We start from the raw sequence: 25,238 nt of genomic DNA, 5'->3' as shown, positions 1-25,238 counted from the left end.
TGTACCGAGATGGTTTCTCGGGCGTCCTGAATACTTTTATCCACAATTATACGGACAAACTCTCGCAAACGAAAGGCCTGTATCGATACCCCAAATGAGAATAGCAACGACGAACGTGTCAACAAGTGTCATGGTGAAGGGCAATGCATTGTTCTTTGCTCAGAGACGCTGGCACGCGGCCTTATCACTTTTGTTTGTCACTCAAGAGTCCACCATGCAGCTTTCTCTGGAACGATTGTAGCCGTGCGGAAGGGTTTTGTTGATGTCCGGAATCGTTCTAGGTGCATTAGAAAGTTAGTTGTCACCTTTGAATTGAGCGCGGAATAGTGGTCACAGAAGATCTGGCGCAAGCCATCCTGCGGTGTAGTGTGTTGTGCTCGCGCTCCCTTCCTGCTGTTGAGTTCGGCGAATTTGGACATGGGGGATGATTCCCTGAAAACCACCGTGAAGGTGAATGAGCGCTCTGGAAGAAACGTGGCTGCTGGAATGTCGGAAGCAGCGACGATAATAGCGTCCCCACGTGTTCGAACAGGCCATCGGGTCGACGAAGTACAAGATCAGTGTTGACCTCTTCAGTCACGCTGGGGTTGAATAATTAACCGAGAGCTGCGCCTTCGACAGAGGTTCCGCGTTCCGGTCATCAGTACAAGATATTTCAACCCCTGCTGGGAGACAGCCCGAATTCCTGTGTCACGCAGGTGCCTTCCGGGTCCAGATGGGCGCAGTCCGGACCCACGTGCACGCCCACCTGGAGGCCGCGTGGACGACAACGTGACCGGGTCCTGTTCCCTTTCCCTCGACCGAGCTGCGAGAGAACATCAGAACCGCCTTGCCGTGGGTGGTACCTCAGTGCCATCGTGTGATTGGACATCATTCTTCGAACTGTATTCCCCAGCTAGGGATCTGAGGAATACGAAGAGTATTTAACGAGCTGCTGGTTTGGTACCAGAAGAGAGCCCCCCTCTTGAGAGACACCCTTTGCTGGGAGAGACTCCCGACTGCTAAGAAGCTCTCTTTACTGAGACGCACTCTCAGTTGCCCTACTTGTACATTATGTAAATAGTCTTTGTGTAAAGTTTTCCAAGTTTTCTTCCTCCGATCGTCCTCGACTCTTATCCGGCCCAGTCACGCTACCAGAATCCCAACAAGTGAACCAAGCCAGCGGAGGACAACTGCGCATAGTCCCCAGACTAACTGCCTCACAGGGCGTTTGAATAAGACCATCGCAGACATTCTTGCCCCGTATGTCAACGCGTAATACAAGACCTGTGATGTCGTCCTCCCCTGCATCGTCTTCGCGTACAACACCGCTGCGCACGAGGCTACTCAAATGACACGTTTAGGCTCGTCGATGGCAGGGAGGCTACCGCCACACTCGACGCTATGCTGCCGAACTCCATCGAGGAAAATATCGGCGTCGCCCCTTACCTTCATTACACAGACCAAACCCGATGCCTTGTGCGGCTACGGATTACAGACCAAGATAGCGCAGACTCCCGACGCCCTACGGAATTCAAGCAGGATGACTGTTTATGGATGTGGACGCCTATTCGCCTCCATGAATTCAGTGAAAAGCTTTTTTGCCACTACTTCAGCCCGCACAAGATTCGAATCTATTTGGAGAACATGACTGCGAAGTTGTTTCCGACAGAGTCGCAGCAACCCAGCGGCGCCTCTCGCGCCCTTGCAGAAGTTCTACACGTCGTGTGCTTATAATCACTATTATGCCCGATAATAGACTCTTTGCGTTTGCACTTTGTTGGATGTGGGGCTCGGAGTCGACACCTGCCTCTTCATTCGCAGAATCCGACGTGCAAGACCGGAGCTCCAGGTCGGCCTACTTGACGCCAAAGTGGTTCTGCCATTAGCCGGGCCGGCCAAGGTATCGGAAGATGACCGCCAGCCCGCCACCGTATTCCCACGCTGATCTTCCTCTACCGGGACCGAGGTCGCATTCGTTCCTCCAACTTAGTGACGGCCATTGGGGATTAGCTGCCGCTCGTTTACTGCGGCGGCCTCTCCGCTTCGCCCAGACTCCCCCCCCCCCCCGGGCGACGCTCTTCGGGGTACTCGGGTCGGGAACGTGGGAGCGATCCCTATCGCGTGGCTCGGGACCATCCCGAAGAAGCTTAGCGTTGGCTTCCAGCAGGTAAGAGTTGCTGTCTCCGTTGCTAATGATCAGACCCGCTGGCACCGATCTTAACAACTTTCAGTGATTATTTTTCGTTGTCCGTGATTATTTTTGCTCACGTTCTTTTTTTATCTTTAAATCATCGGGGCGATACTTCTTTGAGAGGGGTGTTATGCCTCGAGGCTTTGTACTGTTTGTTTGTTCATGCTTAGAGCCACCGGCACGCTGCTTTATCATTTTGTTACTGACGCGAGATGCGACCAGGAACTATCACTCATGACCGCAGCCACGCGCAACTGCTTCTACACTTTTTTATTTCTGTACTTGCTTGGGGCGCCGTATCTTGAAAGTCCCTTGGCGGCTTTAAAACGAGTTCATCCTAGACGGGAGGGATCTGTTCTTCGACGACCGCCGAGCACGCTTGTTGTTATGCGTTGTCGACTTGTTCAGTTCTTTGTGAGCGCAATTCAGCCCCATAAATATTTTGATTTCGACGCCATTTTGCTCATCCATTTTCCAAGGCGTTGTCCCCCCGTGTGACAGCAGTTAGTAACTTCGTCTTAAGTCAACATAACGCTTGTCTTGTGTATTTCTCGGCCTTTTCACGTGTGCCTTTTTTGCGCTGTCAAAGGTTGCAAGAAGTACGGTTGCGTGTCCAGGGTGGCCACTTCATAGTTGTCGAATCGGAGCCGCTTCTCCTCACGCCATCTCTTTCCCGCCAATCAAGGCTCTGTCACTTTCTCCGCCACTCTCACCCTGCTGCTTCCTCCTCCGCTTTGCTCCTCGCGCTCTTACGGTTGCACCGTTGGCACACAGAGCCGCTCAACCCAAAAAGGGCGCCTAAAGGGCAGCTGCAGATGCTCGACGAACTTAAAAGGTTAGAATGTGTTGAAATCGCAGGCAAAGCATGCGATGTCCTTTTGGGCTAGCATATTAAATGTTGACGTAATCACCGATTAAAAGCGCGACGACCTTCAAGCTTCTACACCGCATCATCATCATCATCATCCTCATCATCATCATCATCATCACCATCATCATCATCATCATCATCAGCCTTACTACACCCACTGCACGGCAAAGGCCTCTCCCATGTCTCTCCAATTAACCCTATCCTTTGCCAGCTGCATCCACCCTTTGCCTGCAAACTTCTTAATCTCATCCGCCCACCTAACATTCTGCCACCCCTACACAGCGCACACAGCGCACAGCGCCAAATGAGGCGGGAGAGGGGGGGGGGGGGGAATGATGACGTAATTGACGGTACACATTTTCACCGAAAAAATGCTTGCTTTGATCGAACAAAAACAACTTAATCGAAGGCAAAGATTACAAGCAGGTTCTTTACCCACCCCAGTGTTAATGAATCATCTGTACCCGAAGGTATACGTGAGTGATGTGTGCCGCGTATGCCAGCGGGAGAGGCCACCCTAACGCACATCCTATGGGATTGCACCAAGTTCCCGGACGAAGCTTCGACAAGTACAACGTTTCCGGCGCGACTCGCGGCTGCGGCGGAATGCTATGACCTCGAGATCCGAACCTGGGCCGTCCAGCAGGTCTCGGCGGCTCTTGAAAGACAAAGGCCGAGCGGAACCGACGGAACGTTGCCCCTCAGGGCGACCGACCGCGTGAGCAACACGCGCTGGAGTTGAGTAGAGACCACCCGCTGAGAAGACGTCAAGGCCCGCGTCGCGGCATGGCGTCGTTCTGCAGGCGACTTAACAAAGTTTTTATCCTCCTCCTCCTTGGCAGCATCCAACGAGGCATGGCAAAGTGCGGTTGACAACAGCGGAAATGGAAAATCTTGCCGTCCGAGACCTCTCACCCAGCTTCTCCGCACTCCTCCGATGCTGAAAGAAGAAACATAAAATTTGATCGTCGATGAAATCACTATTTCAAATGCTCATGCAAAAAAAAAAAAAAACTTGGCATCATATACCCAACGCCTACATGTATTTGAATCACTTGCCCGCTAACAGCTGCGCTGTAAAAATAATGCTGGCTATGATATAAAAAATAGCGCAAAAGAAACACGAAGGGCGGATAGAACGACAGAGACGCGCTGAAGTCCCACATCACAGAGTTGTGGAATTCTGCAATACAGACAATACCAACAAGAAAAAAGGAAAACAAAACGAGAGGGAACGTCCACATCCTGGGCGAAATGTCTGCCCCAAAAGAGCACATGGGTCTGGTCAACCTAGGACTCAAATTCGGCTTCGAAATCGTGCTCAAGCCTGCCGAGTAGCTGGCAGCCGCCAAGTCGGTGTCCCGCCTCGCCCGCATTGACGTTCGGCCGCGGTGCGGGGAAGAATGCGTCGGCGTACTAACACAAGGCCGGCAACGAAGGGTAAAGAGCACCGGCCTTGTCGTCGATCTGCTCGTCTCCAAAGGTTTCAGAGTGATATGTGCAGACAAGGACGATGCCGGAAGGCTCATTCGGAGAGAAGGCTGGAGCGGCCATCGAGAATAACTTTAGAAGTATCCTGTTCCCTGCTGCGTAATCGCAATTTGGAGAAGCTGGCGAGCTCCGTAAAGAAGGCGCAAGGCGTCCAGTTAGCGGTGTTATTTCCGGCAAAGACACTGAAAGGTGGCGTCCTATTCCGGTCTATTGTTTCTGGGCAGCACGAGGTAGCCCTTTAAAACATCTCACTTCGTTGAAGGTGCAGGATCCTTTCACCATTCCGGACTCGGACGCTGTGGCCGACCTTCTCAGGACCAATAACTCGAGACAGTTTGGTGGTGTTAGCGTAAATGCCGAAGACATGTACCACTCCATGTCTCATGATGAGGCAATGAAATGTGCTAAGCTCTGAACAACGAATGATAAAGATGAAATCGCTTTTATGGCCAGGTGCAGTGTTTAAGTAGTCTTTTTCCTGGAAATTTTGTCTTTCTGTCAATCCTCAGCAGTCAATGAGTGGGAGGGAAACTTCGTTCAACACAATTGTGCTTGTATAGTTTCTTGCATAGCATCTGTTCTGAGCAACGTTTTCCTAGCACAGGTGGACATTCCCGCAGTTGTTTTTTTTTATCCGTGAAAAATTGAAGATCTTCGTGGTCGTCAAGAAAGGCAGATTTGATTCCAAACTAAAGTATCCTTTTGCGGCGATACATCCTACTGACGTCTTTGCCGTAAGCGCCGGCTGGGAAGCTGACATTTTGCTACACACGTGAGCATGTGAGATGTGATATAGACGACATCTGTACCGCGTTGCGGGAACCCGGGGCGAGCGCGTATGCTGTCGAAGACATTTACACTTGGAGAGCGTCCACGTAGCACTAGTAGCGCACATGGACGGCTCAATGCCATGCTTCCAAAGCTTTGCGCAATCGCCTAGCATCCGTTTCAGGAACAAAAATCCTGCGGCCTTTTGATTTCTCTCCTTTTGAGCAATAACGAGGTTCGCTCTTCTAAAGTTGATTACCACCGACTAGCGCCAACCCAAAGTGACACCTTTTCGAGAGAGTGACCTGCCACCAGCATAGAATCGGAAGACTTGGAATATTTTCTTAGTTTCCCTCAGAAGATGTTATCTATGGGACGTTATCCAGGACGACGGTTTCGGACTGGATGCGACGACCATTTCAGAGAGATTTGTCCGAAAAGCTGTGCGCTTGAGAACGATAAGCTAAATCATCATCAAAAAGGAAGCTTTATTTCATAATTGAAAAAAATTGTACAAAATATTTGGACCGATAGCCTACATGGCTAGTGTCCGGTCCAATACTTATGCTGATTCCGGCTTCCATCTCAAACGAGTGACGTGGGGCAAGCACTTCTTTGGTAGTAGGAGGACAGAGTGAGAGTGTCCCATCTTCGCCACAAAGCACCTATTTCATTTGCAGGTTTATGTCCTGTCGCCATACAACGGTTTCAGGCAAGCGCAAATTGGACGCACGCGGACACGCCCCGGACCAATACCTCCTTGCTTATAGACCGTCAATGGACACTTTCACTGTTTGGAACCTGACTGAGCGCACGTGCGTTCCGGGACACGCTGCGCTTGCGCACTAAGGTGCATACGGGAAATTCGCCAATAGGAACAGTGTTGCCACAGCCAAGTTGCAATATGGCTGAACTTAGAAGGTTAAATTTGAAAAAATGCACACCTGAACTTCTTTTTATCTCCTGCATTTCTGCCTGTTCCTTCACGCCATGATTGAGCTGACCACTTGAAGTAAAACAACTACCGCGCCTCTCCTTTCACTGTACTCTCCTATATGCGTCCAAATAACACTTGTTGCTGGGCTAGTTAGTGCATAGTTCTATGTACAAACGTTAGCGCTAAATAAGAGACAATCACAAGAAAGGCGCGTTGTCTTGTGCACCTTTCTTGTGATTGTCTCTTATTTTGCGCAAACGTTTGTACATATAACTATACCTCCAAATATTTGTGGAATGGAAGAAAAGGGAGAGCGGAGTTAAAATTTAGAAGCGACCAATTGAATTGATGTCGAGGAAATGCGATAGCATGCTCCTTTCACTCCCCAATCTATGCCAATTATAATCCTATTCCAATTCCGACTACGCAACTGAGCAAACTGTGTCGCATTCGCCGATCGCGGCTAGCCCTCATACCGCTTACCGGCGCAGTGGCGTCGCGGTTAAGCGATGCACCACTGCACCGGCAGGTGGCTGTTTTAAACACAGCCACCGGTGGGGCTTGCGAGACCCAGGTTGCTCTTCCCGAGCAATGCCAGACGGAATAGCACCCGCAAGCTTCATTTTTGCACAGACGCTCTTCGGGAGGCTGTACATTTTGCACGCAGGTCTGCTGTTGTACGAGTCACTTTCGTCTTGATCGTTTTAATTTTTGCTGAGTCATTCTTCGTCGGGTGTCTCCCCCTCTCCCCTAGAATTAAGAAGGGAAGGGGAGAAGGACAAGAAGAGATGGGGACGGTAGACAGGTTGGAGGCAGGTGGAGACAGGCAAATCCTCCTAAACACCACCCAGCAGGTGGAGGCTTCACACCGACACCGACGCCGCCGGACACCTCCATGACGCTGCTAATACTGTCGCAGGATGGTCGCCTTTCTGTACAGCGAAAAAAAAGAGTGGTAGTTATATCGCCGCTCAACCCTGACCCCCTCCTTTACAGACGAACCCTTGACGGCACTCAGTTCAAGGCACACATGGCCAGGTCCCATTTAGGCCACGCAACAACAATGCCACGTCCTCGAGAGCAGTTGCTTGCCCTGACCGAAAATTCCCGCATCTGGACCCACATCTTATTTCAGACCCTTTTTTCTATGCAGCGTCTTGAAATCTTCGTTAATTTGGAAGAAGTGAGACCCTTTCAGTTGTTAAAATTCTTTGAACATCGTAAAGATTCCCCTTTCGCCAAATTTTATCCATCAAACTTCCTGAAAAATAGAAAATTCACTGAATGGGCAGCCTGTAGACCCATTCAAGCGAAGTCTGCTTGGTGGAAGGGGGAGGGGGACGATGCAGGCATATGTTAGTGAAATACGCTTCAATCACAGGGCGCATGTCGCGGAGAGGTGGTTGCTCTCCTGCACGGAGACGTAGCTTGAGATGAGCTCAATGTGTACACTGCCGTAGCTTTTTCTTTTCATGAATTGAAAATGGTTTCGAAACTAGTAGAAAGCCGACTGCGGCGAATGCGACTGGTGACAGCCAGCCCTGTTAAACGAGGCCAACGTCCGCACACACGCAGGCAGGTTTGCCAGCGAGCAATAAGCGAAAGAAGGAAAAAAAGGAAGAACAATAAACAGGTACAAAAGGCAAAGCGTCGATCTTTTCTTGCCACCTGTACACATCATTGTCTTTAACGACTACTTAATTTTTGGGAATACTGGAATGCAGTTAGCGGCAGCGAAATTTAATGGTAGTGTCCTGCCCTTTTGCATGCCCATAGAACGCAGCTGGTCTAGGACTGTATCTAAGGTTACTCTGTTGACTTGTGCTTTTTTAAACTTTTTAATTTTCAGACGCCTTGTTTTGAAATGTCGAGGAAACGAGCCTGTCTGAATGCGCTGGGACGTGGCGAAGATAAAATCTTTGTAGGAACGGTTCGTTCTTTGTCACTTGTCACATGTCAGAACGAAGACAATAATTTCGTTTCTCTTCTCTTACATATATACCGCGCCGCGAAACGCTTGGACTTCCCCCGATGTTCGGTAGGCATGGCCGGCGACGGTATGACTATGTCGACGTTGGTGATTCTGTCTTTTCTGTTCGCATGCTGCCTCGCACGAGGCGGCAACCTTACTCTAACCGTGATGCACACCAACGACGTGCACGCTCACATCGAAGAAAGTACCAAATACGGCGCAATGTGCAGCAAGCAAGACAAAGAAAACGAGACCTGCGTCGGAGGCGTTGCTCGGATCACAACCAAGGTGCGTGCAGACCTGCGAAGCTTTATTTTTTTGCCATGGTTAGCGGTAACGGTCAGTGCTCATTTCTTGATATTTTCTTATATAAACAAATACTTAATCCCGAATTTTCTTTCATATAGCGGTAGTCGTTAACTGTTCTGCCTAAGGATTCTGCTGTTACTCCTGTTGACTTCGCCCTCACATTTACACTTGAGGCTGATTGTGGTTTGAGTATGCCGTAGGCAACACTCTTTTCGGTATCTCTCTGAGGAGTGATAGCACGTGCGACTGCGGCTTTTGAACGAATGCGATGACAGCGACAAGACTGGAGAGTGTACAAAAAATTCGTTTTCTAAGGGTGCTGTTGCTACGTCATGAGAAGTAATCGTGTCGAGCACTTTAGCAGTCACAAATCATCTATCGCTGCCACATAATCATTATCGTGGACACTTAGGTTACGTCACGACAAAAGTAATCTCAAATGGCCTCCAATCAACCTTTTCCGGTGCCAGGCGTGGTCACCATATACTAGCGAATTTGATCATCTCACCTCCTATCTGACGTCCCCAAGTGTGTTCTCCTTTGGAACCCGCCCTCTTACCGCAACAGAACAGAGGGGCGCTACACGTTCGTGTGGATGCTGCACTTGCGAAGCGTGCGACGGCAAAATATATGTAAAGAGGAGGCCCATTTATGTTTCGAAAAATATTATTATTTTTTTGCAGTGGCTTGACTCTGTGGCATGCAGGTGCGAGTGCGACTCAGAGATGTTAGAATGATGAAATTACATATAAAGTATTCAGTCTGCACGGCGTCTCTAGTACGTGTTCCGTGATACATGAAGTGTAACGCGCTCATATGAGTAGGGAATAAAAAGGGAGTTAGCTGTAATTGTAATTATCTCTTTGTAAAAATAGCGGTTCAGACAACAACGAAGAATGAAATGATAAACAAGAGGAAGCTTGTTAGGGGCAGCTTGATAGAAAGACCTGCAAAGAATAGCGCTGTGGTTAAAGAACTGAAGGCAGAACTGTAACTGGTGATGACTGTGTAGAAGGCTCAATATTGTTAATTTAGAATAATAATAACAAAAATATGAACACAGGAGAAAAGCAACAGGTGGTGTCTGTGTACAGGGCCGTTCGCCGCCGGTAAGAAGCACATGCGCGGCGTCTGCTGTGAGCTGACCGCCTCTTCCTTACAGGCCTTAGCTTCTTGCCGTCAGCATTTTGCTCATACATTTTTGTCGCTAAGTAAGCAAGCTAAGCTCCCAAAGGAGTGACGAATGGAGAGCTCCCATATGTGATGTATCTTGTTTGTTTGTTTGTTTATTTGGTTGTTTGTTTATTTGTTACACCACTAATTGATATATTTTAGAATCTACAAGTTTTCTAGTCTGCATGCGTAGCTAGCAGGCGTCAACGATGACACTGAGGAATTATTTCGGCGCACTATTACTGTAACCAATCATCTATAGTTATTGTATGCATGTTTATTCTAGTAGGATTAGTAATTTTTATCTTCTCCACTGTCTTTTAAAATAAACCTGCAATAATTGCTGCAATAAAGTTGAACCTCGTTATAACGATGTTGAAGAGGCCAGGCGGTTACTTTTTTATAGCCGCAGCTTCGTTAGAGCTCGTTTTGACCGAGATTCCAAGGAAAGTCGTCATTCATTCGTTATGTCCATTATTTCGTTATAAAGAGGTTTGACTGTAATAAGATGGTATTGGAGTACCGAAATAAGTATACATTGAGAACAAGTCAAATTGTACTGACTGATAAGAACCCTTTCTTAAGGTTAAGTTTTCTTAACAACAGCATTCTTTCTGCATGTTTATTTTGTGGCAGGTTAAAGAACTCAAAAAACAATACCCAGGTGCCCTGTTCTTAAATGCTGGAGACTTTTTCCAAGGAACCGCATGGTACACTGTGCTGAAGCAAGTGATAATATCGGCCGTCATGTCCAGAATGGGATACGATTACGTGGTAAGCAAAGTGTTCTGTCGTTACGTTTCCAAAACGTTACGTTTAGAAAGTAAAAATATGGTATAAGCCTATTTGTGTTTCATTTCAGCCAGACAATACCATCAGAGTTAAATGAAACACGAACATAAAAGTGCCAAAATACTAGCTTCTGGAGAGAAAATACAGAGTAGGCCTGTTAACACTCCCTAAAAGCCACCTTAACGCCTTTGAGGGCGAACATCGGCTACGATAGTATTCGATTACTAGCGACTAAAATATTCTCGTTTTTCTGTTTTCGTTTCAATTGTCTTGTTTACTTAACCACATGGTCTTACTGCGTTGTGTGCGGTTGCTAGGCCAGCAGCGATGGGGCAAAGTTCTTGAGAAGAAATCGACGCGGCGAGGTTATTGTGACATAATGATAAAACTATAATTACAAACTCTAGGGGGACTTTTCAACTTTCCAATATTGAAATATGAAAAAGCGGGCATTACTCTACCATCTCTACAGACTGTAAAAGCGAGAGGAAAAACTAATAACGGTTTTATTTTTGTTTTCCTTGAGCTCGACTCTGTAACGACGATGTAAAGTGCTCAAGTGAGCGCCTTATAGTTAGTGTCTTAGTTATAAGTTAGTTAGTTAGTAAATTATTTATAAGTATAACTGAGACAAAAAAATGCTGGTTAAGAATTGCGCTGGTAACCTGTTTCGGATTGTTTTTGTGTTCATTCCAGTGCCTTGGGAACCACGAATTTGACGACGGGCCGGCTGGGCTGGCGCCCTTTCTCTTGGAAATGAAAAAAGCAAACGTGACAGTTGTGAACACGAATGCCAACTTTTCGAAAGAACCTCTTCTGCGAAATATTAGCCTTCCTACGTCGGTGACTGTCAACATAAATGGCACACCAGTCGGGATCGTTGGAGCAGTGCTTCCAGAAACCCGCGTGCTTTCAAAGCCTGGTAAGAACGGCATTCAAGCGCCGAGTGTTCCTAAAGAATCGGGAAAGTTTCTGAAATGTGTCACTCGAGATGTCACCCGAGATGTCACCCGAGATGATGAGCGGCGCCGCTGTACGCGAAATATCAGCGGAGCGAAATGGGTTCGCTCACAGTAATAAAGACACAAACAAATAAGACATTGCAAAACCATCTACGTGCGCAAGCGGTGACCAGTACAAGAAAGGAAAGTGGCAAAGAAAACATCAGAAATAACGGTTGCCAGAAATACCAAAATAATGGCTTAGCTCCATAAATGTCAGAAATAGCGTCTTGACGGAGTACGAATTCTATCTCTTGTTCGGGACTGCATCAAACCCTGGCCAATCGCTCTTGTGGATGTGTACCATTTCCACAGAAGCTAACAACACCAACAACAAATAACATCAACGCAGTGGATGGGGCGCTTGTTTGTATTGTTTTCTTAGTTTTAATTTAGGACAAAAAGACGGTTAGCCTAAAAGGAAGCCGGTATCTTAACTGCATCTTCAAAAGCAACATATATAAAGGAAAAATAAAATGTCAGCGCCACGTGCAGACCACATTTTCATATGAAAAGGGCCAGTCATCTCTCAGCAGAAATATATTCAAAGGTTGCTTTAAATGAGTATGTGATGTGGTTCCCATCAAAATATGCAACAGCTTATGAAGTGCGGTCATGCAACCCATTTTCTCGCACTTAAATAAGTTGTATGAAAGAAGGCTATAACCGCAAAAGCGGCGGAACTGTCTCTATTAAGCAATAAAGGTTTTCCATTCATTCGTTATGCGCTGCAAGAAAATTGAGCGCACGTTTGTTCCTCCAGCTTCCCGTTAAGCCAGATAATTATCCTTCTTATTTTTAGCTTTAAGCACAAGGGCAGTCCTTTTTGGTGCAGTACCTCGAGCTATATATAAATAGCGTCTCTGCAGCTCGGAAACACGTAAAGGGCATCGTAGAGGCGACGTCCATGGAAACGAATGCGCACACAGTTATCATGGAGCCCCAACTCGTCCTTTCTGACGTTGCTCCCACTATTCCCAAAATGTAATTAGTAACTTATTCAGGCTTATTATTGTGTCGAATCAGCGGCAGTATTCCAAGCTGCCTTGTAGTCATCGTCGCTGTTTCGAACTTCAAATTTTCCGGCCTGCTTTAAAAGTCTGCTGTATAGAGTGGACAGTGTATTCGGAATCAGTATCTCTATTTAAGTACACTGGGCATTGTAATTGTATATGTTTTCGGTGTGTGGGTAACTCAGTTTTTTTTCTGTCCTCGTATTTATTTATTTACTTATTTATTGTTCTTATATTTATTTACATCTCTATACGCCCACGCGGCATTGCTGGAATTGCATTATTGCTAGAAGTGTTATGAGGACGAACTAAGGAAACCGCGGAAGGCAAAAGTGACAGCTTTACTTGGAGACTGCTGATTTCTGCATGCTGATCAAAGAGGGTTCAGCCAAGCCTCTCTATGAACGCAGCCTGATTACCAAACAAGTACAGAGATGCTTCGATAACGCAACTGGCGCCTTTATTTGGCGCCAGAATTTTTTGCCTCTCAAGCACGGACTGGCGACAGCTGCTTGCATAACGCACGAGTAAATGAGCTCCACAGTCGCTGCTTAATTACAGGTAACTCTCACTGGATAGGCCGTTGGCGTGCTGCCATACTGTTGGCAGTGGAACTCAAAGGCCGACTGCAGGGCGTTAACATCCTCAATAACCACGGTCTTCCAGTACAAATCGGTAAATAACTATGATCGAGGATATACGATTGCGGACACGCGAGGTCCAATAACCCCTATCCCAACCGACAGAGTCAGGTTAGTGCCGTACTCTGCCGGTTGGGCAACGCTCTTTTGCACAGGGAAGAAATGTTTTCCCTGCGCTGCTTTGAGGATGGGTTGGGCTGCTTGCTTCAACCGCAGGAATGCAAGAATGTAGTTTGTAATCACTGCCGGTTCGGCTGCTGCTGGTTTGGTGCAACCTTTAGGAACAGTTGTATCATCGTTCAGAAGTGACCAGGGCGTTGTAGTTTCAGACCGTTTTTCCTGCACTGAAACTAATTTTGATGCATCACAGCAGCAGTCGTCACTTAGTAGGAAAGAATGCCGGCCTTTTCTTTGGTATATCTTGCGTGAACCCGTGTATGATAGCGATGCTTTGCCTGTAGCTGTGGGAATTGGCTGCTGACTGAGGTTGCCTCCTCGAAAAGATGGGGGCCTGGCACCACGTCTCCTATCCGTGTACTCTTTTGTATATGACCACTTGGCTTGCAATCTCTTTCGAGTAGGTTTCATTGCAACAGCCCCGTTTACGTCACTCCCAGATGGCATTCCTACAATGCTGAGTAGTTTTTTCGGTCGACAGCCGTGCAGAAGCAGTTGTGGTGACACGCCAGTTGCGTGCGGCGTCAACCTATGCATTCCGAGGTAATCGACTATAGAAATCTGCTTCACCGTGGTCATCTGTGTCCAGTCCTTGAGAACCTTGTTGTATCTTTCGATTGCACCGTTTTCCTGCAGATTGTATGTACACGTAATAGGAGCGACGTCTAATGCTTCTCTCACGCAAGAATTCTTCCAAAATTCGGGTCTCGAAATGCGAACCGTTGTCCTCTACAAGTTCATCCGGAAAGCTTTCGCGGCTAAATGCCTATTGCGGAAAATCGACAACAGTATGCAACGTGACTTGGTACAAAAGCAACTTCTGGCAACTTCGAGTGCTAGACGATTGACCAGTATTGTCATATATCAAAAGCTTAAATAGGCCCTCACGAGCGATCCTATACAATGTCTATCGCAAGCTTCTGCCCTAGTCTTTGTGGAAATGTCACCGACTGCAAAGGCGCGAACGGTGTCTTAGCAGACTGCAGACTTGTCAAACGTCCAGCAAAAGTGACAATTACTGATAACTTCTTCAGCTTGTTTTTCTATTTTGGACCACGAGCTGAGCACGCGCAGCCTTCGCTATGGTCTTACAATTCTATGATGGTTTTCGTGTGCAAAACTGACCAGCGTGGCTTTCAGCACATCGGGGACTGCAATCTTTTCTCCTCGGAGCAACAAACCATCTTCCTGGGAGAGTTATTCTCAAACGTTATAGTAAGGAAGGATTTCCGGTGTCAATATCTTTTAAGGGGCTTTTCTCATATAAGGTGTTCCAGCACCTTTTGCAATACTTGATCTGTATCAGTACAAACTGTAGCTGCTGTTTTGTTATGCAAAACTACCTGACCGAGAAAATTTCTTTGCCTACGGTTTGGTTTGAAACGTATTCAATAGGCAGGCGGGAAAGCGTATCTGCAATAAAGATTCTGAGGCCCCTTCTGTCACCACACATCAAAGCTGCAGTACAGCAAGCGAACAGACCATCTGTCACTCTCACGGCCATAACCTGGTGAAATTCTTGCCTATGATCATCTCTGTAACGAAATTTTCAGCGACAATGTCGACCTACTGATATCATATTTCAGGAATAAGCTTTAAATGTAGCGGAAGAAAAAAAAGGCGCTCTAAGAATAATGATGTATTGATTAATACCTGTGTGATCTAAGTTGTAGACACATTGAGAGCACTACTGAGGGAATAATCGAGAGACATGGTGTTGAGAGCAACTCTAACTAGTGGCGAATACCACTCAGTGCGGTTGGAGGAGTTTTCCACGAGCGTGCGGAACCAGGATTTTACTTTTTCTCTAGTTAGCAGCAATTACGTACAAGCCCAGAAAGCTTAGTATTTGTTAGGTTCATTAACCACTGAAATCAAATAAACACGCTGCTTTGTTGTTTTTGCAGGCTTTTAGATTTTCTCCTTTCATTATTCTCACTGACAATTTGCAAATCAGCCTTTTGTTTCTTACAGGTCTAGTGGAGTTCGACGACGACCTGGAGAGCATTAGGAAAGAAGCATTAAAGCTTGATAAGGAAGGCGTAAAAATAATTATAGCAATAACCCACTCGGGATACCCGAGAGACCTCGAAATCGTGAAGCAAGTACCGCAAGTGGATCTCCTCGTTGGTGGACACACGAACACGTTTCTGTATCACGGTATGCGATGCTCCTAATTTCAAACTCCCATCTTTTCTTCGCGTGGTCTTAAATGCAAAAACCCCTTATTGAATTCAACGTTACATATTCTCAGTGTTGCTTTGTAGAACTCTTCGTTCATCACGTGGACATGTTGTATTTCACTGCCGATTACTGCAAAATTATTGCCATGCAAGTAGGCCTCAATTATGATCCCGTATTCTACAAAGCGAAATTATAACGTATTATTGACCTAAAGTCGTCGAGCGAACCAACGTTTAGGAAAATGTCTATTATTTCGAGAATAGGCATCCTGTTACCAAGAAAATAAAACTGTGTTATTTCTACAAGGCGTATGACTTCACAGCAGCTAAATTTAAACTGAAAATCGATTGATTCATTAGCCTGCACAGAAAGGCGATATTCTTGGTTGTGATTTCTCTACTGCGCCAGAATTTCTGAACAAATGAATTAGAAAGTTTAGGCCGCCACTTAACTAAAACCAAGGGCTAAAATTTTGTAAGTTCTACATGGATAAGATAATTAACAGCTAGATTTCCTTTCTTTTCTAATTATGCATACTGTATTTAGCAAGCGTATTTTATTTTTGACAAGTTGTGTCCCCTCCTCAGCGTTATTTTGCGCACGACTTGATAACTTGGGAGTTAGCTGCAAGATGTAGTTGGCTGCGCGCCAAAAGAAGGTGTATTATTATTTGTTTTTCGTACACAAAGATATGACTTCAACTCAAAAGGCTGAACGGGTGCCATCGCTACCAAAGGCATGATAAAAAGAAGCTTTTAATGCCATACAAAGCGACTCATATTATTGTTCAGCTTCTTGCTTTGAGCACTCAGAATTCGCGACTGCTGTAGCTTCATCAGGCTTCAACCAATTTTGCATGAGCGGGATAACCATACCTTAACGGTATCTTAAACTTGTGCTGGAAATTTCATTTCAGGCACTGGCTACCCACGAGAAAACACTCCAGAAGGGGACTACCCTACCCTTGTCAACAGGAGTGACGGTACCCATGGCCTAGTCGTGCAAGACTACTGGTTCGGGAAGTTCCTGGGCTTTTTGCGAGTCTCCTTTGATAAGGACGGGAACGTTACAAACTGGACAGGAAACCCAATCCTGTTGAACAGCTCGATACAAGAAGGTAATAAAAGGAGAGAACATTGTGTTTTTAATGAACAGACCTTTCAAGCACGCGACTTTGGCAAAGGCGCTCTTAATATGGTCTGAGATTTAGCGACACTAATCATAAAAATGACACCAGCTGCATGGGTAAATTCAGTGCAGCATTTCCTTTTTTTTTTACTTTTTCCGGCTATTTCTTTCTTCTTATTTTTTTATGAAAGAGGAAGCTGCACTAAGCAGCATCGCCAGAAAGTGATCAGGTGAGGGAACATATGAAAGGGGATGGGGATTAAGATGTTGACAATGGACCGGCGAGTATAGGCATAGACAAGCAAAAGCAAAGGGCAGGCGCACTAGTCTTGGACATGAGAGAGAAACCAAGCAGGAGGTTGTGGAACGGAGCCTGTGAATACACATTCCCGATGGCTAAACGCATTCAATGCATAAATAAATTAATTAAATAGTTGGCGTAAGTTTCGGTATACAGCCCGCGGTCTATACGTGTTGAAGTGTTAAAATGTTGCGCTCTGCGGGCTACACAGCAATCTTGTTTTCAAAATACCCTGAAATAACGTGACTCAATGCTGAGAGATTTTACTCGACAACGTTAGGCTACCCTTCAGCGAACAACACGGCGTCGCCGGCAGCCTGTAGAAAAAATCGCGATTGGTCGAGAGGGTTGTGACGTCTCACAGTGAAGTGTGGAATGAAAACGAATAACAGGTGACTTAAACCGTACCTATGAGGGCGTAGCATGACTGAAATGTAATTATGACATGTAAGGATATAAAGTAAATTAATTTCGCTGAAAAGAAAATTGGGGTAATTATTTGCAAATCGAACCCATGGCCCTTGGGTTGCAAGGCAAGACGCGCTACCCCTAGACCATTTGGGATTTTTTCCATACTACTCTAAGACATTGAGGCACGTTCGTTCAACTTGGTTAAAGGGAAGTCTTATAGGTCTTCCGTGTCTTGTGCTGCATCACGTGGTCAAGGATGCCTACTGGCGTATGCCAATGAGTGTGTGTATTTAGAAAGAGGGTTTAATTAAGAAAGTAGCAAACAGCCATGAACGCTGTTTACGTTTCTTGACACCGCGCAGTTTTGATCACTCTTAATAATGGATGTCTTCATATGAAGAATATCGCTCCTTTTCGCTAAAACCGACATTGACAATAAAGCACATGGCTGATCATCGACACCTAACTTCATAAGGCATGCGCGCATTCTGGGTGGTATTACAATCGGCTACCGCAGTGTTGTGCGGTGTGTATATCCTATCAGGAAGAAGGGTGTGAAGTCTATGCTACAGACGTCTGCTCTAAAGAAAAAGTGGTGGCGACAACGACTTGCCGGTACAGAAATGATGAACTTCTTTGCTTCAGCAGCCATCATAATGCCGCACATTAGTGGTTGTACAACTAAAGAATTTTTGGTAGCGATTTGAAAAAAAGTACACCCGCCAAAGGAGGCGTCAGGATAAACATTGCCATTTCAGCGGCCTTGTTAATTTGCTGTCTGTATACTCGGTCTTTGCGGACTCTGTACTGGGTGCGGACAATACACTGAAAAAATTTGTTTTTCAACGAGATTTGTGCCTTGCGGACTATACACCGGGTGCTGACCGTGTATATGAAATTACGGTACTTAAGTGTTAATTCAAAAAATATCAGTCGAAGACCTGAAATGAACTAATGTGAGGTTGTCTGGGGTTACTGCAGCAAATTTGTGCAGTCAGAGGTCTCAGATTGCCATGCAAAAAAGAACATATAAGTTCGCATAAATGATGGTTGTTCAAAAACTCTCACATTTTCATGAAGACGAGGAGATGCTCGACATCATCGCCTGCTACAAGGACAACGTGACGCGTGCCATCGAGGCGGTTGTCGGCTACTCCAAGGTGCTGCTTGAGCAGGCGGACAACATCTGCCGCCTGCGCGAGTGCAACCTGGGAAACCTGATAGCGGACGCCTACTTCGCCTACTACGCGGACATGGAGAGCAGCGAGCCCGAGCTGTGGTCCGACGTCAACGGTGCCCTGCTGAACGGCGGCGCCATCCGGGCTCCGATACCACAGATGGGTGAGCATCTTACACTGCTTGCTATAGCTTGCGCTGAAAAGGCACAGAACTACGACTTCTTCGTGAGAGAGAGAGAGAACAACTTTACTGAAAATGCCTGCAGAATCGGTTAGGCTCCCTCCACGCAGGGAGGACAAGCTTTTACCGCGACGCCGCCACTACGTCAGTCTCGTGCGTTGTGCTCCTCGAGGTCTTGGTCCCTCGCTACGTCCGCGGGTCCGAGAGGGCCGCCGCCCCCTTCCTGGGGGTGCTGCCCCCTTCTCCTCGGTTTCGCTCGGTCGCTGCCTTTCTAGAGCTGCCGAGACCTGCTGGACCGCCTTGAGTTGTGTCTCTTGATCACATTAAAGGACAAAAGTCGCCTAATTTTTTAAAGCGTGTTTTCTTCTTTGTAATGATGCGTAAGCCATTAGTAACGTAAATTACCACGTGGTATTCACGTAAGACCAATAAATTATTTATCGAATTTCTCTCTCGCGCTGTTCAGGTTTCGGTTTCAACGTCCGAACGACGATTATCATTATATAATTAGTGTACATGATTTGCAAAGGGGAGGTTATGTGCTGTCTTTTTTATCTTTCGTCCGTCGCCTGAACGTAATGGCAAGTTCGTGCGCGGTGTTACCCTCTGTCGTTTTCGACGCATTGCAAGCGTCGAAACAGTGAAGTAGCCAGTTTCAATTAATGCCAACAACGGCTCTATTAATTCTGAATTAGTATTTCTGTCCCTTTCGCTCGGTCCAAAAGGGTCGTACACAAATCGAAATTCTTTCGATTTGCAAATTCCCCTTTTGCTGACGTTATGTCTTCGATTTCTGTTTTTGTGTTTGTTTTTTTCACCTCCCAAACCAGAGAACATAACGATGGGCCACATATTGGCTACGATGCCGTTCGGGCAGTCGGTCGTCATCATGACACTCAACGGCTCCGAGCTGAGGGACATGTTCGAGCACTCTGTCGAAGAGTACAGCTATGAAAATAAGAAGGGTCAATTTCTACAGGTTTCCGGTAAGTGATTAAAATTTGGAGACATTTTTAGGGCCCGTGTTCGGAAGCAGCGTACATGCATGCTTGCAGGCAGCAGGCTGAAGGTCGCTGAGAACAAGCGACGCTCTATGCCTCAGTAGCTGTTCGAAACAATCAACATCGGCTGACTTAGATGTCCAGAATTCTCAGATAAAAATTTTGAAAATTGGAAAATTGTAAGACACTGTTATGTAAATATTGAAGACAATGGCCCATTCTTCTGAAATGTAGCAAAATCTTCCTTTTAAAGTGTTGTCATCGATCGCATCGACCAGTTAAGACTGGCAAGAAAACCATTTGGGAACACTTTTGACGATAGCAAAAACGTTAGTAGAAAATAAGACTGCCGTCGACAACCTCGAATGTTTGGCGGTTAGTTGGTTGGTAATAACTTTATTTAGACCCATTTCCAGGGATGCGAGAGCATTAGGAGGTCCATGACGGCGAATCCGTCTGGCATCGGCGTCTGCATGAAGCCTTCACTTGTCAACCATAGCAGGTGGCAGATGACGCTTAGGTGGGGGTTCCCGCTACCCACCTGCCAGTCCCTATAGCCACGGCTGGAACGAAACACTGAGTGTAATGACGCACCGACTGTGATGAAACGCCGGCTGTGATGAAACACCGATTGTGATGAAACACCGGCTCTATGGAAACACTGGCTGTTATGAAACATTGGCTATAATGAAACACTGGCCCTATAGCAGCTTGGTAAGGAGACTTCAGTAGCAGGTGATAGTGATTTAATTCAAGTGGTCATAGTGGTGATAGTGACCTAGTGAAGTTACAAGTAGCGGTAGAAGTAGTAGTGGTACTGTTGAGGCTGCAGGCTGCCAACCGATAGCACGAAAGAGAAGGTAGGTAAGAATGCTCTCGCATTTCCTCCGCACCTATCTAACTGATCGCTCTTGAATTTTTTTGCTTTGCATTTAACAGTCTTTCTTCGATGTTACAGGCATTAGAGTGACGTACAACGTGCAGCTGAGAGCTGGTTGTCGAGTTGTGTCACTGCAAGTACTGTGCACAAGATGTAAGGTACCGCGGTACGAGCACGTCGAAGACACCAAGACGTACAGAATCGCTACCACAGACTATGTCACAAGGGGCGGAGACGGCTACAAGAAAGCAACCAATGCGACAAGCGGAGGTAAAGGTCAACTCAGTGACATCTATCGAAGCATGCTGGCTACTGCGTCGAAGTTAATAAGTGTTAGCCCGAATTTCACCCGCTTGTAGAGACCTCCTGAATCGAGTTTACAGTGAACTCTTGTGAGGTGGTCGGGAGAGAGGGGGGGTGGGGGGTGTAAAAGGCGATTGCGAATGACAGCTCCACTTCGCTTTTTCTAAAAATCAGTGTCGTTTTTCCGCTGAAAGTTCTACGTATGTGACCGCCCCAGGGCACGTAGCCTTGAAGCTTCAACGAGCCAGTCCTATTTTTCGCTCTGCTGAAGAGCCTCGTGTCTCGGGGTCGCCGCCGTCCTGAAATTTGGCCAAGTGTGTTGGCTATTCTACAGCACAGCCTAATTATAGAAATAAACAGGTTGACGGTGCTTGAACCGGTGCTGGTAATATGTGGTATTTTACATTCGCTAGATGTCGTAGTAAAGCATGTAGCCGTGCCATTTAGGAGAATTCAAGAGCGAATTCAAACTCTCCGAGGCATCGGAGAGCACACAGTTGTTAACATTAACAAGGGAGCAGTTTCACAAAGCTATTAAATGCTTTCAGCTACGTTGAGCCTGTTAGAGACATGTCAAACCCTTCGTTAACCGTTGGTTATCGTGCTCTACCAATGCATAAACCTATCAAATGTACCTCCCTTTTGTCCTGTCTCATTCGTGACCAACGTCTGGACACCGAAAGTTTGCGGCCGACCTCATGTAACCATAAACATGCATACGCAAGGAATTTAGTGCTTCGCCTCTGTTTATACTTACAAGGAGAATGTATAACCCGCAGAACAAATTGGTCGTCATGATAAACTGTGAATCACAATTAATTAATAATTATAAAAGACGGGAGTTGAAAAATTTGTTATCGACACTGAAAAAAAGGAAATACAGTTTAGAAGCTCAGCAAGTCTGAACTATTCCTTTGTCTTTTCACTCTCTCTGGAGAACAGGATTGATCTCGCAAACATAGGAAAGTGGGTGCCAGCTCTGCTCTCGCGGTTTCAGTTGAAATTGGCTCCGCGCGATGCTACAAGCAGTGGATCTTTGCATTTGCATAAAAACACATTTTTGTTAACCTATGTTTAACCATGAGGGATGAATTGCTTTAGATTCTGTTCTGGAGGAGGCCTACAGCATGCAGTATTCACAAAGCTTCGCTTACGCCAGGGGGCTCCGTTATTGGCTGGTACAGGGAACTGTTGTTAACAAATTAACAATAGTCCTGTTATTCACAACGTGCCCTAACCGAGGAGAAGCTTTGTGAATACGGACCGTAGGTATTTGTGCGCCGCGTACGTATTGTGATCTACTACAGGAAGGTGCCACGGAGTTGAACTGAGAACATGTGCTACAATGTCGCACGAAAACCTGGGAGCGTTGTAGGACCTGCAGTTTTCGTGAGAAATGCAGTGGCCAAATCATGAAAACTCCTTCCGGTAGACTGGTCAGTGACGGTTTGGCGCCTTGGATATCCTAAAGTCGCGTGTCAATGGTGCGAGCTGCTGGTATATGCGAATAGTTTGGGGAATTCGGGCTCTGTATTGCTCGCGCCGGCCGCACATCCCCGACCTACCCTGTTTTGGCGCGACCAACCCACACCTGGCATCGCAGCTCTAACTCGAGAAGACCATGCTAAAATATCCTTGCTGCAACAGCGCAGACATAACTTCACCAGCGAAAGCACGACACACCAGGAGAATAAGAACACAGGACAACGCTGAACCAGCGTTGTCCTGTGTTCTTCTTCTCCTGGCGTCTCGTACTTTCGCTGGTGAAGTTATGTCGGAAATACACCAACTAACCCACATGGTTACCTTATTGCAGCACCGCACACGAACACAGACAAGACTGGGGCCAAAACAAGTGCCCATGCAGAGTCTGGTTTTCTTTCCTGTTCCTGTGGGCTCCTGTACGCTGGCGTAGTACCCACCGACAATTATTTTTATATTTTTTATGCCGTAGGGGCTACTAATGTTAGACGATTGCTTCCACAAGTGTGCTATATCTTCACGATCTCACGAGCAACACAGATTTGATACCCTGAAGGCTCCTGCTCGTAACATTTAATGAAGAGCCACGCAAGTGTCAGCTAACTAGCCTGGCTGCTTACACCTGATAACAGCTGAGTTTACGGTCTAGAGATCCGTGTGGCACTTAGTAAAAATGATTAACTGCTCCTCCATAAAAAAAAGGTCAGTTAATGTCTTATTTTGAAAGTATGTGAGGTCTTGCACAGCCCTGTTGGTGAGTATCACAAATTTTATTCCTGCATATGTAATATGCGCAATTTGTGGTAAATACCAGAAATTCGGTACAGTGCCCATCCCGTGCCGCAGGCCTAGCAGCCAATAGGAGGCCTCTTGGTCATTCTCTCTCTTCATTACGTCATGGATGACGTCAATGCGCTATTTTTAATTATTCAAAGCCATTCGCCACGTGGTGGCAGAGAAGGGAACTAGAAGCGCTTGTCACAAATTCTTGGTAATGTTTTACAATTTTTCAAGCCTGATTTTGGTTGTTATGGCGGTAGCTTTGCATTAAGATCGTCCACAAGCCCTACTGCTTTTTGTCGTCTTTTCTTACCGAAAAGTGGCAACTGTGCACTGTTCATGACTGGCTGGCAAGTACTCTACCCATCGGCGCTCAATGTTCATGGTGGGCCGTGATGCGAACAACCTGCCGCATGTAATGAATGTGGCTGCCATTAAAAAGTTGTTAAGACGACATTTATATTCTCTTGTCGAATTTCTTCAGGTCCCGTCGACTACACAGTGCTCGTGGATTACATCAAGAAGATGACCCCAATCAAATCCGCCATCGAAGGTCGCGTAACAGTCCTGAATGGAACTGCCCATGTGATAATTCCTGGCGACCCTGTCACAGATCCATGGTATAGCAAGAAGGCTACGCTATCCGCAAGGCTACTCTCCTACTACACGGAACTCCGCAAATACGCGCATAACATCTTTCGCAGATTGGAACGTCTAATGTAACTTTTTAGCGAATTTTGGAGGATGATGGCTCAAGCAACGAAGATTGCTAGGTGGACCACTTCAGCAATAAATTAGCTTAAGGTTGTTGTATTTCTTCTTTCAAATGAATCAGATATCATTTGACATATTGAAGAATAAAACCATTTCATCTTTTAAAATAGGTAGTCCTTTTTTTTTTGTAAGGCGCCCTTATTAAAATTGGTGGAGTAATTTGAACCATGTGCCGGTTTTTTTCTTAGGAAGTTGAAAAATTCCATTTCTTACTTCTTGTGTCTTATGTGTGTCGTTAAACTTGTCTGGGTGCATGCGTGGAGCGTGTATGACAGCATCAAACACCATATTGTGGGAAAAAGAAAGAAGATCTCTTTTTCAGATTTTCGGAGACACCGAGAAGCAAAATATTGAGCAACGTTATGTGAACTACAAGAGACACAGCATACCTGGCATCCCGATCTGCCTGTGGAGTATAGCTTGAAACACATGCACGCGCGCGCGCGCCCGGCCACTGAGTACCTAGATTACGCAGTGAAGCGACTTGGCAAGCGACAGGATATTAATGAAACTTCACCAGCTAGTAGCAGGTCTCTCTGCCTGCCAGATTGCGGTCACTTACAGACGGTTGACAATCACAACACCGCCATGGAGCTGTGTCTAAGCTGCAGGAGAGCAATATTATTTTTATTTTCACGGGTTGGCAGCCCCGAAGCTCTTGTGCAGGAAGTGTCATTATCGAGACGGACTGCTCAGAGGAATGTAGAAGTGCCGTACGCTTGGGCCAGCTACCTGAAATGTCCGCACTGCTATTCAACAAATTGTTGAATATGTTGAATTGTTGAATTGTTCTTGTCGTATGTGTTACTTTGTTGTGTCCTGTGTTCTTTGCGCAAGTACATTCTTTGTTAACAAATTGTTGCAATTTTGTTCCCTACCCTTCGCCTTCACCAAGCGCTCCACTCATGCTGCAAATACAAGTGCGAAAACACACACGGCACAAGACTTGTGCATGTGTTCGCAAAGGTTCAACATCACAGATTTACTTCAAAGTTCCGAGACTGTGTCTCTTTATTTCTTTCCAAGCCGCCGCTGTGGCTCAGTGGTTATGGCACTCGGCTGCTGACACGAAAGACGTGGGTTCGATCCCGGCCGCGGCGGTCGCTGTTCGATGGAGGCGAAAAGCTAGAGGCCCATGTACTGTGCGATGTCAGTGCACGTTAAAGAACCCCAGGTGGTCGGAATTTCCGGAGCCCTCCAATGCGGCGTCCCTCACAGCCTGAGTCGCTTTGAGGCACTAAAACCCCCATAAACTATATACTATATAGCATAAACCATAAACCGCATTTCTTTACCAATATTGATGCATTATTATAC

General features: G+C 46.3%; 2 protein-coding genes across 3 annotated transcripts in view; one reads left to right on the top strand and one right to left on the bottom strand.

The window, feature by feature from the left end:
- Positions 1-25,238, bottom strand: part of LOC144126237 (salivary anticoagulant protein P23-like) — a 339,317-nt gene that overhangs the window by 148,510 nt on the left and 165,569 nt on the right. The window lies entirely within an intron of this gene.
- On the top strand, positions 8,174-24,086 carry LOC144126229 (protein 5NUC-like). Its single transcript, XM_077660277.1, has 9 exons — positions 8,174-8,500; positions 10,331-10,468; positions 11,183-11,408; positions 15,293-15,478; positions 16,419-16,619; positions 18,423-18,683; positions 19,532-19,687; positions 20,661-20,852; positions 23,632-24,086. Exons 1-9 carry the CDS (start codon positions 8,285-8,287, stop codon positions 23,868-23,870), a joined length of 1,815 nt encoding a protein of 604 aa, XP_077516403.1. The 5' UTR covers positions 8,174-8,284; the 3' UTR covers positions 23,871-24,086.

This window comes from Amblyomma americanum, chromosome 3 (assembly GCF_052857255.1).
Source record: "Amblyomma americanum isolate KBUSLIRL-KWMA chromosome 3, ASM5285725v1, whole genome shotgun sequence".
Classification (NCBI taxonomy): Eukaryota; Metazoa; Arthropoda; class Arachnida; order Ixodida; family Ixodidae; genus Amblyomma; species Amblyomma americanum.
The sequence above is the reverse complement of the archived record's forward strand: the minus strand, read 5'-3'. Positions and strand labels throughout refer to the sequence as shown.

What these genes read in the sequence shown, in the direction of transcription:
- LOC144126229 (XM_077660277.1), top strand. Translation starts at nt 8,285, where the DNA reads ATGGCCGGCGACGGTATGACTATGTCGACGTTGGTGATTCTGTCTTTT. An exon ending in GAACACGTTTCTGTATCACG is followed by an intron (nt 15,479 to 16,418) that starts GTATGCGATGCT and finishes ATTTCATTTCAG; the next exon opens with GCACTGGCTACCCACGAGAA. An exon ending in AACCAATGCGACAAGCGGAG is followed by an intron (nt 20,853 to 23,631) that starts GTAAAGGTCAAC and finishes GAATTTCTTCAG; the next exon opens with GTCCCGTCGACTACACAGTG.